Raw genomic sequence first — 15,389 nt, forward strand, 5'->3', positions numbered from 1 at the left:
GTTGTTAAAATGATGCGTAAGAATCTGGTTTAAAATGTTAATAATGTGGGAGATTAGAGCATAGCTCCATTCAGATAGCTTTTAGGGAAAGCTAAGAGATTGAAAGCAAGGATGAGAGAAACTGATAATAACAATAACCTGTCATTGCCATTTAATGTGATAGTAATAACATTATTAGTACCCACAATATCTAGTTTAATTTTGAAGAATAATCTGTGGGATATTCTGACTGTCCGGACAAAAAGCTGACCTTTTTGTAGGCTTAAGAACCTGGGTGCCTGTTAACATTTTAGTCTGAATCTTTTAATACATTTGATCGTTGTGCTTGATGATTTCTTTCAAGTAACTGCATCATAACCACTGCTGTATATGTTAAAGAGTTAACATTTGCAGGGAACTTCTGTGTCATGCATGGGCTTTCATACTCTCAGCATTTTCTTTACTGAACATTTGGGAGCAGAGTAGCTCGTGCAGTTGCCAAGCTTCTAACTGTGTCCAGAATTTTGAGATTATTTTTCTTCCATTTCCCAGAATAATCTTTTGGGTAGCATTTTCCACTCTTGGCGGTTTTTATGCGGTGTATGCCCTTCAGGATACTACTCTGGAACTCCTCCATGGACTCGTTTGATAATTAAAAGAGTCTAGAAGAAAATGCTCACTGGGGAGCGTGAACACAATCTGTAAAAGTTACAAATCAATATATGTGAAGGAAGAGAATAATTTACAGTCTTAGGAAACAGTTTGGGCTACAGAAAGAAGAATCTGGTCTACATACTAAGGAAAAGTTTTACCATGAATTATGGCATCCACTCATTAGAGAACAAAGACTGACTAAATGATCCTTCAGGGACTCGTGGGCACGGTGGAGGCAGAAGCTGACGACTCCACCCGTCCATGATGAGGCTGACATGGCAGTACAACCCATCAAGAGAATTTCCATCTGCCGTCTCAGCCTCACGCCCTTCTGTCAGTCATTTTGCCCCTGGTGAACTAGGAATAGCAACAACGCCTTTTAGGATTTCTAGTCCTTGGGCTGATCTCAGGATACTCCTTTAGCCGCCCCACCCATCCAAAATTAAACCAGAGTGGCAGTATCACTCCTCGTCAGGATTTTCAGCCTCCCTGTTTGACCCACCACCACTCCATCAAAGAGCCTCTTCTTTGCGTATTTCCGCTGAAGGATGGATTTACAGGCAGGCGTTAAGGTCCTTTCCCATTCACATCAGCAGTCCACAGTGTGCTGTGCACACCTTTAATGAGCCGTACAGTAGTGGCAGGACAGCTGCCTGTTTTCTGTCATTACCATCGTGGCTTCCATGGGTCTGGCTGTGGAGTTTTGCATGGGACCCACTCAGGTGGGTGCCTATCTCCTTATAACAGGAATTAGTAGAATAGAAGAGCAATCGAAGTATCTTTCCTGATGTTTCTGTTAACTAACATGTTATAGTATACTTCTATAAAATAGCAGTTATCTATCTTTCTGGCTGTACTATAAATACAACTGCTATTAAAAATTAATAAAACTGAAGTAATTGTTTCAAAGACCACAGTACAAAAGCAATGCCACTGTTATCTCCTTCTCGGGTGTTGGTGGTCTAAGTATGCAGAGGACGTGGTATGTGATAGCCGGTCTAACGGTATTGGCACCATAGATTGGACGTGAGATATTGTTGCAATGTTGGACTAATCTGCCAGTACAAATCTTCATCTTGCTTTTTTCCTACATCGGGATATAAACTATTTCAGGGTTCTGTTTATTTGATAGTTAAAATTACATCCAATTTGCTCTTCTGATCTGTTTTTCCTTCAAAATTACTTCTATAATCATGATGCATTTGATGTTGGAATACACGAAGAGTATGATGTTTTGTTTGTTTCACCATGATTAACTCTAAGTGGACCATCTCTGCCCGTCATAGCTTTCGGGGAAGTGTTGTGTTAAGAATGTAGCAATACATTATCATAGTTTATTTAACCTTCTGCTGTATTCAGGAAGATGGAAGAAATTGTAACGGTCTGTCACATTGTATTAAAAATAGCATCTCTGATCTTCCATTAAGGTAGCAGAAGATACCATTAAACCTGTGCCACAGTGATACAATTTGTCAGCATGTCATGCTTCAGTGAAGAAAACCACAGAAAACTTCTGCTTAATACCCTGAGTGACCTCCATTATAGACCCTTTGAGGAATATGCTCATCTCCTTAATGTGGAAGGGTTGTAGGATGACCAGTAGTCATGTAAAAACAAATATAGGAGTCATCCAACTGAATTTGACTGGACTTGTATTTTACCTTGTAAGGAACCTAACTCGTGGGTCAGTTTGCTTGTCTGTTTAGGCCTTTTCAGGAGGAGGCAACTCTGGTTGCTGACATGACCATCTTTCATTACATATACTAGACCTTTGTTCTCCCGAATGGCTCTCGAGTGGGACATTACTTAAATGTAGTGAGGAATATTTCTATATAAACCGTGCAAACTTGTTAGCATGGGACTTCCCATTAACCTTTTGCAAACAAATCCAGGGGAGAAATGGTGTTGCGGACCATGGGGCAGAGACTATTGTGTGTGAAGAGGACAAGACCTGCCTGTTAGGAGATAAATCACTGGCTTTAATGGCACTAGTACCCCTTTTTTTTTGGTAGGCCTTTTAATTTGAGAGGATCTGGGATGTTTCAGAAACATCATAAGCTACTTCTACTGCCTAAGAAGCAGTCCAACCCAGATCAATTTCTTAGACATTGCCAGAAAGAAAAGTTTGTTTCCAGCAGGATAGGCTGCCGGATCACTCTATAGCTGCACAAACAGATACTCTGGCACAAGAGAGAGAATGGTGTGAAAATGAGTAATAAAAACAGCTAAGGCAGAATGAAGAAAGCACTGTTTTGGATTTGGTTTGTTGTTTGTTTTTTGTTTTTATTTTTTTTTTCATTTATTCATGCTAATTTGAAGTATTCATCCCACTACAGCCTTAGAAGCTCTTGGTTGTTTCTTTGGCATCTACTGCACCTTGTTTAAAAGAACAGACTGTTCACCTTTAAGAAGTTTATTTCAGTAGTGCTGCTTTTGTTCCCTGTTTCTTTCCATTTTGAGTTCATTTAAAGTGAGGACCCTTAAAACTATTGTGGCTCTGACTTAAAAACAGAACCAGTGAAAATATATCCAGCATGCTAACTTTGGCCCTGGCTTTGGCTCTCAAACATTTGCACAGCTCTGCATTCATGTATTCTTCTGAAGTTAATGGAGATGTCTGTGTATGCAAAGCTGAACTCAGACGAGTAAGCAGAGGTGCAGAACCTTTAGTTTAATTTGGCAAATAACTTGCTTTTTATTACACATTTGGACTGAAAGTGATACCATGATACCCACTTTTGTTGAAACAACTGCACAGTGGCTCATACTGGTCCAATCCTGGTGCCCCTCTCACCTCCCAGTTTGCTAACAGAAGTTTTGAAATTGCCAGCAGGAGTGCAAAATAACCAACAAGTGGAGATGACACTGAAGAGAGGCAGAGAAAAGCAGTGGCTCGTGTTGATGTCTTGTGTCGGAACAGAGTGTGGATTTTATCAAAGCATGGTACATGCATGTGTGTGTACATATGTGTATACCTATGTATACATTTAAGCAACCACAAGAATTCTGATGCAATTCTACCAACTTAAATTATGAATGTGTTTCTGGCATGAAATTTTTGACAAATGCCCGTTAAATGTTTCTTGGGTTGGTTAATATTCTACAGATGTTTTCTCTTCCTGGAAACCCTGTACGTAAGAGGCAACTGCAGTATTTGTTTAAAGGTACTCTGTATTATGCTCTTATTCATTGCTCTGAGTGGAATTACTCTCTGGTGTATTCCCACATCTGAAGACTGGTGTGTATTTTGCATTAGGACAACCACGTAACATTCTTTTCCCCTTTCGGAATGAACTCAGGTATCCAACAGACACCGAATTGTCTGTGTCTCTGCAGTTACATTTCTGAGGATGATGCAGGCCTTCACTTTTAGGTTGGCTAATATTTAATTCTGTTGACTTCTTTATTTTAAAAAAATGTTGGACTTCTTATTTACACCTACACAGTGTCCACCAAGGGAGGAGTTTCTTCCAGAGAAAATAGTGGGGAACTCTATGTTCTGCTGAGAAAATCTTAAAACTGTCTGTCACCTTTTGCAGTTCATCTAGCCTGATGTGAGCGTTGGAAGAGCAATAGCCTCTGCAGTGTACAAAATCAGACCAACCAGGGAGTTGTAGATGAGTCATGTCTTTACAGATGAAAGCATACTCACTGTGTTCGAAGAGGTTTCCTGCAGCAAGTCCTGCAGGACTGCACCAGCTAAAAATTCACATCCTTTGGGTACACCAGTGCCAGTAAAGTGCAATTCGGGAATCCTGGCTGGAGATAGCACATCTCCTTATGAAAGATAAATACAGTTATAACTGGATAATTTATTGCTGTCAGAACTGTAGGGGAGAAACACTCCTGGCTGCTTTTCTGTGGGCTGAAAGCTTAGCATAGCTAGGGATCTAACAGGACACCCAAGTCACTTATTTTGGTACTCAAAAGCCAATAAATCAACATAATGGTATTGGTTTCACTTCTGCTTATTTCCACAAACCTGCCTGACAGGTGTTTTACCTAGGCTGGGCTTCAGCTGATAGACATTTAGTCACACCCCAGCCTTGGGTACTAATAAAGCAGATTGATTAGCTTAGTCCAGTAAATGAAAATAAGAAAGACAGCACTGAATCCCAAACCTTCTGTTTGGATGTCCATCCAATCCAGGAATGAAGATGTATCTGTCCACAGGATCTGGATCAGTCCAGTGTTACGTATGGGTCCTTTGAAAGAAGAGTGTGGTGACACTCATGGGTACAGCTTATGCCTTCTGGTGTGCTGACTGGCAGGAAAAAAGGAAATGAGCTCTCGGTCCATCAGCGAGCATCTCTCATGTCATGTAGCAGTAATCAGGGTGAAAGGTGACTGTGGTGCAAGCCTTGTGCATGGATAATTAAGATTTTAAAAAGATTGAGACCTCTTTGTATGGTAAAAGAATGCAAGTGCCTTGCCATGTGGAACAGCACAGGAACATGAAGTTGGAGCTAACACTGCAGAAAATTTAATGCAGCATAATATGTAGTTCAGTGCACCCCATCAGGAATCTCTCTTAAAAAATGTACTTTTGTTTGTAGCCTGAGTGCCAAAGCCACTCAACTTCACTGTGTTTTCATGCATAACATCTGCAAGAGAAATTGGCACTTACTGTATAAGAGACATAACCTACATTACTTATTAATTTATACAAGATCTGAGTCTGTCATTGATGTGCTGCTGCTTGCATCAGAAACTTTCATTTACAGAAATTCAGTGGAACAGTCCTTGAATAAAATTAATCCAAGACATGAAAGTACAGGGGAGAGATGAGGAACCCTTTGCTATTGTGTTCCACTGCTAGAATAATGTTTGGAAAAGGAGGCAGCTAAGAAGGGAAAGGCAGAAACCACCTTTCCAGCACAAAACTGTTATTTAGTTGTTGACAGTATTTAAAGTTGTTCAGGGTGGTCACTGTAAATGTCGGGGGGGGGTGGGGTGGAGGAGGGGACAGGGACACAGGGGACACACACAGATAGATGATAGGGATAAGAAAGGCTGGAGACACTGCCACCATCCCCCACTGGCTTCATAGGGAAGAGGCACAATCAACAAAGTAAATATATTGAATAAAACCATATCTGTGGAAGGCAAGTTAGACCAGTAGATGGGTAGTTTTGGTGTTACTGTAGTTTTGCCTTGCAGGAAGATGGGAGAGACACAGTATTATATTCTCTCCACAAGATACAAGCAAGGAAGGTACTTCAGTGAAGGTTGCAAAAATCCTGGTTGGTTTTCAGTCAGATGGGTGGTAGGAAAAAAGGGTGCATCCTTTGTGAGCTAATTAACTTGAGAAATTGCCTTTTGGAAGAGTTAATGGGGGAAAAAATGAGACCCTGAAAGGGCAGTCCTTCTGCTGGTTTCCACAGATGCTTTTCGTTACCATCTCAGAGTGTATTGGGTTTGTTTCTTGGCTGTGCTTTCATCTCCGATAATATCTGTAAATGTGCTGAATTAACACCAAAATAGAGCTTCAGAAGGTTTCACAGATACCTCTGCTACATTTCATATAGGCCACACGATGAAAAGTAAATTACTCTTGTAATTGTTTTACAGTGGCTTACTTTTGTGCTGGGACATTATCTTTAAGTGTCATAAAGGTTTTTTATAAATACTGTATTTAATTGAGAACGTTTTAGACAGACACAGGATCTTCCATGATATTACAGAGGAGGGAGTTTCCTACAGCAGTTTTCCTTTTCCTGAAGAAGTAGCTGAAGTTATATCTTCATCAGAGGATATTTTATCCTGTACTTTCTTGTGCTTAACACACCTGTAGAAAGCTGTGACCTAAATGGATGTGCTAATGACTCTGTTCCAGTGCAGGAAAATCATCCAAAAATGCAGATCACTGAGGAAAGGGAGATAGGTCCCTCACTTTTATTTTTAAATTGATTAATTATTAGTATATCTTACCATTCTGGACACTAAAGTGGATTTCAGCATTTTTAGGAAACTTGCTTTGTAAAGCAAGAAAAGGAGTATTGTGAAATCCTTGGCATGTTAAGAGTTTTGTGGTTCATTGTTTTAAATTCCCTTCAGTGGGAGGTGAGGGTTGCTGTCAGTGGTATTCTTCACCGCAGAGGATTTGCCGCAATGATAGGCTTCTCTCCATGAATTGGCAACCTTACCTCAGAAGTAATGTGTATTGTATATCAGGGAGCATTAAGTAACTACCGGTAGCTCTGTTTACTTGAATGGAGAAGCAGTGAAATGTTAGTGTACTTCATTAAGTGTGTTTTGGGGCTGGTATGTTCCTCATGCTCCCGTGTTTCACAGCAGATCCCTGATAATGCCACAGAGGGATGCGGTACAGCGGCCGCAATATTTCGTCCTCTGCTGTGTCCCTTTTTATTGTGGTGTTCCTGTGTCTTTCACTGCTACATTCAGAGGTGATGGGGTTTATTTTCTTACATTTCTTTCTTAGGTAAATGAAGGAATGGAAATATCTCCTTGAGAAAAAGCAGGACTTCTGAAAAAGTGGGGCTTAGTAGGGAAAGAAGTGCATATTGGATAAGATTACTGTTAAAATGTTAACTTCCTTCTTTTTAATACTGAAATCTTTGGATACCTCCCAACTCTTCTGGCTGTGTATGCTCTGTGTGTGTATACACACGCTGCCTTAGGAAATGCCCTTAGAGCTGATTATGCTCCACTGTCATGTGCATCTCCTAATTCCTCTCTCCTCCCTTTCTCTCCCTGCTTTCACAGAGAAATGGAAAGCCTCATGTAAAACTGTCATGCAAAAAAATAAAAAAAAAAAAAAAAAATCTTGCTGTAATGTTAGTACTGAAAGTATTGCTTCAAATAACAACCACATCCTCTGTGGGTTTAATTATTGGTTTATGGTAATTATATTATTCTTATTTAATTAGCTTCCTATAACAGTCCTTGGGAAAATATTAGTGATTTTTTTTCAAAGATATGTGTAGCTACAAAGAAAAAAGAGTTGTAATTTTCTGTCTTCATCTTTATTAGTTTTTCTATCTTATTCATTATTATGATATTTTGATAATATCTAGGCTAACTGTAGTAGTTCCCCCTGAATGTGGAAAAAATAAAAATACATGCAGTAAGGATTTCATCACAGTTGGCAATTTTTATTTAAAGCTCTGAATAAAGGAAGTCGCCTTTCTTTTCTTGTATTTTCTTCCTGCATTTCTGCTCTCACTTCTCTTTACTTCCACATACTTTTTAAAAATAATTGTTTTATGGAGCAATTAAGACACAGTAGTAATGTCCAAAATCCGTCTCGATTGTTATCAAAGTGGATTTTTTCAGTCCTCCTTTTAGCATTTTGACGGTAACATCAGACAACATAATATGCCATTACCCCTGGTTCCTTTCTTTCAGTTTCTAATTTTATTCAGTTTTAGTTTGATGTACAATCTGATGGCCTTAAATTGTATGGCTGCGGAGATAGGTCTGAACAAGGTTATAAAGGTATTAGTCTTTTAGCTTGCTTTCCAGCAAACTCCTGCACATCCCTATCAACACAGCAGCCTGCACCTGGGAAGCACCATGAGCAGTCCAGGGCCTGGGAGGCTTCCCCTGAGCCAGCAGAAATGGTCACGAGCTAGCAGTAGTAGAAGAAAAGAAGCAAATCTAAAAGCCAGTGCTGTTTAGGCACTGCCTGGATTAAGCAGCATCTGAGCTGAGATCTGGCTTTAGACAATTCCAGCTACATCTTTCGGAGCATCAAGTTCTGTATATTTAATTTTCTGGTGTTTAATGGGCTTGAGAGAAACATAGGCAGTTACCACGATGCATCTAGTCAGTTGGTGTAGTTCTGCTGAAAACCATACTAGTAGGAAGAGCTGTGGTGAGAAATGTGTTGTACTAGATTGTTATTTCTCTGTTGAGTGATAGAATGCTTTTGTTTGACAAAAAATATTTTTAAGGAGAACCTAAGGTACAAAAGACATAGTAAATAATATTAAGCTCTTGATAATTTACTCTTTATAAAAACAGTTTAGTTCTAGTTTCTTCTTTGTACTCCCAATTAGATATTGCCATCTATGTATCTAAATTACCTTGTTACTGAAATTAGAAAATATTTAAAGTGTTCTTCATTGTCAGGCAGCAGGCGCAGCTAGGTGAATAGCACTTATGACTGCGTCAGGTTATAAACTGATTTGTCAGGTTTATTTTCAACACTTCAGTCGTTCAGGTTAAAAGATGCTATCTCCTCTTACATAACACTGTTAGCCTCTGAACTTTTTCTTCAAGTAAATACTTTTTTTAATTTGTTGTCACAGAGTCAAACAGCCCTCAGGGCTATAAAATTTAACACATAACAAATCCTGGTGTTGCTAGGCACTACTTTAGGTATTCTTTCTGCCATCTTTATGCCTGTAGCTAATGTGTCACTATGGAAATGCTTTTGATTATATTTTTTCACTTATGCAGTTCAGGATTTTTTGTGTTAAATCAGTATTAATCCATGGGTTTTTTTCCTCTCCCTCCTCCCATATTTTTAGGTCATTGGAATATTGGATGTGTTCACACCGGATGGAACACTGGAGAAGTTTAATGACTTGTAAGTTCTGAGTTGTTTGTGTTTGAGAGCAGGGCATTGTTGCTTGTGCAGGAGGAAGAGTTGTTGCTTTTTTTAAGTGGAGAATTCAAAAATTGTTGCTTCATGGATTTTTTTCTGAATCTTGTCTTCATATAACTTATGAACTTATGTCCTCTTATGTGCAACTTCAAACTTGGTAGACTGAGGTTTTCAGATTGTCGTTAGAACCAGTTACCTATAAGGTATTATAAGGTATGTACTTCTTTCAGCCCTTAGTAGATGGCAGTTTGGTGGATTCCCTAACACACCTTTCAAGTCCTGATTTCTTACCCTAAAGCCCAGGCTGACCAAATTATAGGGCAATTCTCAACCCAAGCAAGTAGGCTGAAAATGATTCCTGCTACATGACATGTCTTGGTGTGATCCATCCTAATTCAAGAATTAATTAAAACGTGCTGATTTTTGAGGTGAGTATCTGCACTGTGGTCTGTTGTACTCCCTGACTGGTTTCCCAGTCCAGTGGTCCAAATGGCACATGATATAGATCATTTCTAGTACCAGGCATGTACATCTCCCTGACCTTTTGGTGGCATCTCAGACACAAGATATTTAGCATGTCTGCTGTTTTGTTTGTGGATCTTGCTGCAATTCTTGTGAATTAGAGTCACTGGAGAAACAGTGGTTGGAAATCCTGTTGAGCTTAATGTAGATTTCATGTTACATTCGTAGAACTGTTCAGGATTTCATCTCATGTAGCTATGCCTCAAAAACAACTTTGCATATTTATACGTTGACAAAGCTATCTGACAGGAAAATGTAGAAAATGAAGTAGAGAAAACATGGACCACGTGTTCATAATTTGTTTATAGTTACGATTCTAATAGAATAAATGAAGTTTTCATACAGATTTAATAGTAGAAATCAGCAGAATTATAATTTGCATATTTTAATCAGAGGAAACCCATTTAAGTCTAAATAATAAAATTTGTAGCTATGAAATGATGATCACATCTAATTTTTCCCTTCATGAAAATGCATCTGCTTGTCTTCATAAGAGGAAAACTGATGACTTTATCCTCAGGTGCCAGACATGTCTGGCTCTGTCTATGTTCAGATCTGACTTTAAGGATAGGCTCTGAAGGACAAATTAACTACAAGCAATGCAAAGAACAGTTTGGGATCTTAAGCGAAGATTAGCCTTGAAATGCCAGCTTGGTGTTCTCAAGCTTTCTGTTGCTGGTGTTCCTTGCCAGTACTAAGTATGGAAGATCCCAGTTTATGATCCCAGATGAAAATTAATGGAAGTTATTGTGTCATCCTAATTTGATCATCTCTATTTCTGTTACATCTGACCTTGTCTATTTGAATGAACCATCTAGGCGGTTTGGTTGCTGCTAGTTCAACACTATGGTCATGATAGTGAGATACATAGCCTTGCATGAATATCTTCTAACATGTTCTTTCTTCTAATGTTTTTTCTAACTAGTTCAGAATCTGCACTCTTCTGATAACTAGCAACTTTCCATAATCAGTGTTTGGGCTGGGTGATACCTCTTTATGACAATAAAAATACATAAAAACAGAGAAACTTGGAGGGCAGGGGGGATGATGATGAAATTGTAAATGGAATGACCCATCATTTAATATTGTCACTGAACTATAACATACAATTACGTTTCAATTTATTTGACAAATTGAAGTTATCCTTTTTTCTTTCTTTTTTTTTTTTTTTTCTTTAAGCTACCTTGTCATGCCATTTATGGGAACAGACTTGAGTAAGATAATGAAGCATGAGAAACTAACTGAAGATCGAATCCAGTTCCTGGTATATCAGATGCTGAAAGGCTTAAAGGTTTGCCACTTTTATTTTGATTTCACAATATTTTTTCCTAGTAAACCATTATGGAGAGCTATAAATATTTATCTTTTGATAGCACGATAAAATTTATCTTGCCTTGAATAATAAAAGTAATGACATTCTGCATAGCAGTTGTTTTGTAATGATAAATGTTATCTAGGGTTTTTTTGTATGATGTTTTTGTCTGTGGCGTTTTTCAAGCAAAAAGAAAAGATAGTAACTCAAGATCTATATAGTACATTGATCCAGGATGACCTTGGTTTCCTTATTTGAGTACACCAGAACATCTCTGCTGTGATTTTTAGTTGCCTTCTTCCCCAGTAGCTGACTGTGGTGCCGCTTTGCCATACCTGTTACTGTGGCTAGTTGGAGAGCACAGAGACTAAGAAGGAGACCACTGTTGAGTTCAGAGGTAGGACTCCCCTTTTAACAGGCCCACTGAGATGGAAAGGGTCTTCTGGAAACTGTGTAGTGCAGCCCCCCTGCACAAAGCAGGATCAAGCTGAGCAGGCTGCTCGGGAGCTTGTGCAGTTGGGTTTTGAGTATCTCTAAGCACAGAGATTCCACAGCCTCCCTGGGCAACCTGTTTCAGGGTTCAATCCCCCTTACAGCAAAATAAGTTTTTCTTATATTTAAATGTAAATTCCTGTGTTTTAGCTTTTGCCCATTGCCTCTTGTCCTTTCACTGGACACAACTTAAAAGTATCTGGTTTTGTCTTTTTTACTGCCCCCTTCAAGTATTTATGCACATTGATAAGATGGACCATGAGCATTTTCCCAGCTAAACAATCCTGTCTGTCTCAGTTTCTCCTCTTATGTCAACTGCTCCAGTCCCATAATCATTGTCATGGAGCTTAACTGGATGTGCTTCAGTGTCTCTTCAGAGCGCTCCAGGGGTGTCTCACCAGAGCTGAGAAGAGGGGAAGGAACACCTCCCTTAGGTTGCTGGCAATCCTCTGCCTAATGCAGGAGGCTTTTAATTGTCTTTGCCACAAGGGCACATTTCTGACATTCAGCTTGTTCAGCAGGACTTCCACGTCCTTTTCTGCCAACCTGGTCAACACCCAGGCTGTACTGGTGCATGGGGTTATTTCTTCCCAGGTGCAGGATTTTGTTGAACTTTGGTGGGTTCCTGTCATCCCATTTCTCCAGCCTGTGGAGGTCTCTCTAAGTGGCAGCACAACCATCTGGTGTATGAACATTCCTCTCCGTTTTGTATCATTTGCTGACTTGCTGAGGGTATACTCCGTTACATCATCCAGGACAGTAATGAAGGTGTTAAACAGGACTGGCCTCAGGACTGACGCTGGGGGGGACACTGCTAGTGATGGGACTCCAGCTGGACTTCCTGCCACTGATCACAATCCTTTTATCCAGGCAGTTCAGCCAACTGACTCAGTGAACTTTGATCCAGGCAGCTCAGTCTACCTCGCCGTCCATTAATCTAACTCGTACTTCTTCCGTCTGTGAGGGTGTTACAGGAGAGAGTTTCAAAAGCCTTGCTAGAATCAAGGTAAATAACATTGACTGCCCTCCTATCATCCACCAAGGCAGTTGTCTTATCATAGAAGGCTAACAGGTTAATTAGGCATGATTTTCCCCTTTGTAAATCCATATTGACTACTGTCAGTCACCTCATTGTCCTTGTTATGTTTGGAAATGTTTTCCAGAATTATTTGCTCGTTACCTTTCCACGGAGTGAGGTGTGACTGGCTGGTGTTTAGTTCCTTAATCTTCTTCCTCCTTGCCCTTTTTGAAGACATGAACAGTATTTGCTTTCTTCCCATCATAAGGAACATCTCCTGATCACCATGACCTTTCACATATTAGTGAGTGGCCTCACAATGACCTTAGCCAACTTCCCTTAGCATTCAAGAGTGCACTGTATCAGGGTCCAGGGACTTGTGTCTATCCAGTTTGTTTAAATATTCCCTATCTGATGCTCCTCCACTGAGGGTAAGTCTTCTTTGCTCCAGACTTTCCCAGTGGTCTCATGATTTGGCAAATATTATTGCTAAAGATGGAGGGAAAGAAGGCATTGAGTATTTTGGCCATTTCCATGCCTTTTTTCACCTGATGCTCTGCTCCATTCAGCAAGGGACCTGCATTTTCCCTAGTTTTCCTTTTGTTCCTAATATACATGTAAAGGCCCTTCTTGTTGCCCTTCATGTCCCTCACCAGGTTCAGCACCAGGTGGGCTTCATCTTTCCTAACTCCCTCTCTGCACACTTGGACAGTGTCTCCACATTCCTGCTGTGACCTGACTCTGCTTCCACCTCATGTACGCTTCTTTTTTGTGTTTCAGTTTCCCTAGGAGGTCTTCATTCATCATGCAGGCCTCCTGCCACCTTTGCTTGATTTTGTTTTCTAGTGCCTGTTTTTGTAATGTGCTAGCATGTTAAACTGAAGTTATGGAAGGATTCATAAAAGGCTGGAAGGGACCATTCAGATTTGTCTAGTTTTCAGCTGTATAGGAAAGCTTCACCTTGTAGGTCTTCCAGTAAGTCATGACTTAGCTGGAGCATGGCATGTGGGAAAAATAATATTTTCAATGTAAAATCTTCTTATACTTGAACAAAAAGTATAACCAGACTCCATCCTTAAGTTAGTTGTTGGGCTGCTTCATGATTTTTTGTTTTTTTTTTTTCAGAGAATAACCCTGAACGTAAACCCAGTTAGGCCTGACTGTTAATCCCCCACACCTTCTAAGAAATAATGTTTATATTCATCTCTCTGTTACCTCTTGGATCTTACACTTCTGTGCACTGCAGAGCCAACAGCTGTAGCAAAACAACATACCTTTGAATTGTAGTGACTCTCACAAAGATGATTCTAAATATACTAGCTGTCACATGCTTTCTATGTTTTTCTTCCTCATCTTTCTGCTAAATACTGTTTATTATTGCTACTGCTTTTTTCCTCTATTTATCTTTTAAAAAATGAAACGTGGCTATTGGAGTCCGTATCTTACAACACAAAAAGAAGATACTCTTTAAGATCCCTGTCAATCTGTAATATATATTAATGTGATATGCAAATGCTTCTCAATCTAGATTGGTACTACAGTTCTTAAATTACAGTATTTGGTTTTTAGATGTATGCAACTGTTGATCATAAAATACCTACTACTTCTTCATTATTTTTTCCTTTTGGTGACACAATTCCAAGAGAAGAAAAACCTTGACCTAGATCTGCAGGCTTCAGCCAGGCTCTCCTGCAGTGATGGCTCTTTCATTCTCTTTGCTGGTCTGAAGAGGCACGTTGTAACAAGGCCATGGAACGGCACTCTCTGGAATTGAATGTCGTTCCTTGGCTGCTGCTTGCGCTGTACAGTTTTGGCTTTATGGTCCTGTGCCTGCAACATGCAGTGTATGGGCAGACTTTCCCCTGAGCTTGTACAGAGACAAGTGTAGTCAGTGCTGGAAGGTGTGTTGTGTATGGATGTGCTTGTGCAGTGGAAATGCAGAACTGGTTTTGATACAGGAAGGTCTGGCACATCCATCAGGATGCTGATTCTTCCAGATCTATATTTGCATTGCCAAACACTATTAAAAATAATTATCTTCGCTGGACGGCATGCTGTTCCTGGACAACAGTGTCAGGAACGGTCTGCCCAAGATTCCTTTGTCTCTCAATATTTAACAGATACAGAAGGGCAAATAAATTGTTTTACTCTTATTACAAAACTTAGTTACTATGCTTTGTTGTTGAGTCCCTCATTATTAATTTCTCTTTGAATGTACCTTGGATTTTGTGTTCTTCATTCAGTGGATTTTTCACTTACACAGCCTTTTAGGTATGCAAAGCAATTATCCTTTTTATTCTACAGTTGTGCATTTAAATGCTGTAATTACCATTTTACAGACGCAGAAACTAAAGCCAGGTTTGGAGAAACTGGCTTTATTTAAACTGGAGGGAATTCACCTCTCATCTGGGCTGTGAACATGGAGTTATGATTTCAGATTTGTAGTTAGTTCCCTAATTACAAAGCCATATCCTAATAAGTATTTTCTCAAGGACCATATAAGTGGAATGGTCTGTCTCCTTGCAGGTAACTGTCTAGGAAACAGGTTTCCAGCAGAGGCATGCTCTTCACCAGAGATAAAAAACATATTTTGGGCTAATTCTACAGGAAAGCAAGATACGATCTGTGAAAAAAATTAGCTTCAGCTGATTGTAGTGGAAAGGGTGAATAATGAATTTAATTCCAGTGAAATGGTCTAGAAACATAGTTTGGTCCTAGTGGCCTAGATTATCTCACAGAGAGCCAACAGAGTGGAGTCTGTGGGCTTCAAAGGTTGACAATGAAATCTGTTGGATCAGTAAATGTGGAGGGCAAGTGGAGCAACTGTACATGGTTGGCAT

General features: G+C 39.7%; 1 protein-coding gene across 3 annotated transcripts in view; it reads left to right on the plus strand.

The window, feature by feature from the left end:
- The window catches only part of MAPK12 (mitogen-activated protein kinase 12), a 39,870-nt gene that overhangs the window by 2,022 nt on the left and 22,459 nt on the right, over positions 1 to 15,389 (plus strand). For all 3 annotated transcript variants that reach the window (XM_042793250.1, XM_042793251.1, XM_033011527.2), the window contains exons 3-4: positions 9,129 to 9,187; positions 10,907 to 11,018. In XM_042793250.1, the coding sequence (XP_042649184.1) occupies positions 9,129 to 9,187; positions 10,907 to 11,018 (171 nt within the window). The remainder of the gene's footprint in view (positions 1 to 9,128; positions 9,188 to 10,906; positions 11,019 to 15,389) is intronic.

The sequence above is a fragment of the Tyto alba genome, unplaced genomic scaffold (genome assembly GCF_018691265.1).
Source record: "Tyto alba isolate M040663 unplaced genomic scaffold, T.alba_DEE_v4.0 Super-Scaffold_2, whole genome shotgun sequence".
Lineage (NCBI taxonomy): Eukaryota > Metazoa > Chordata > Aves > Strigiformes > Tytonidae > Tyto > Tyto alba.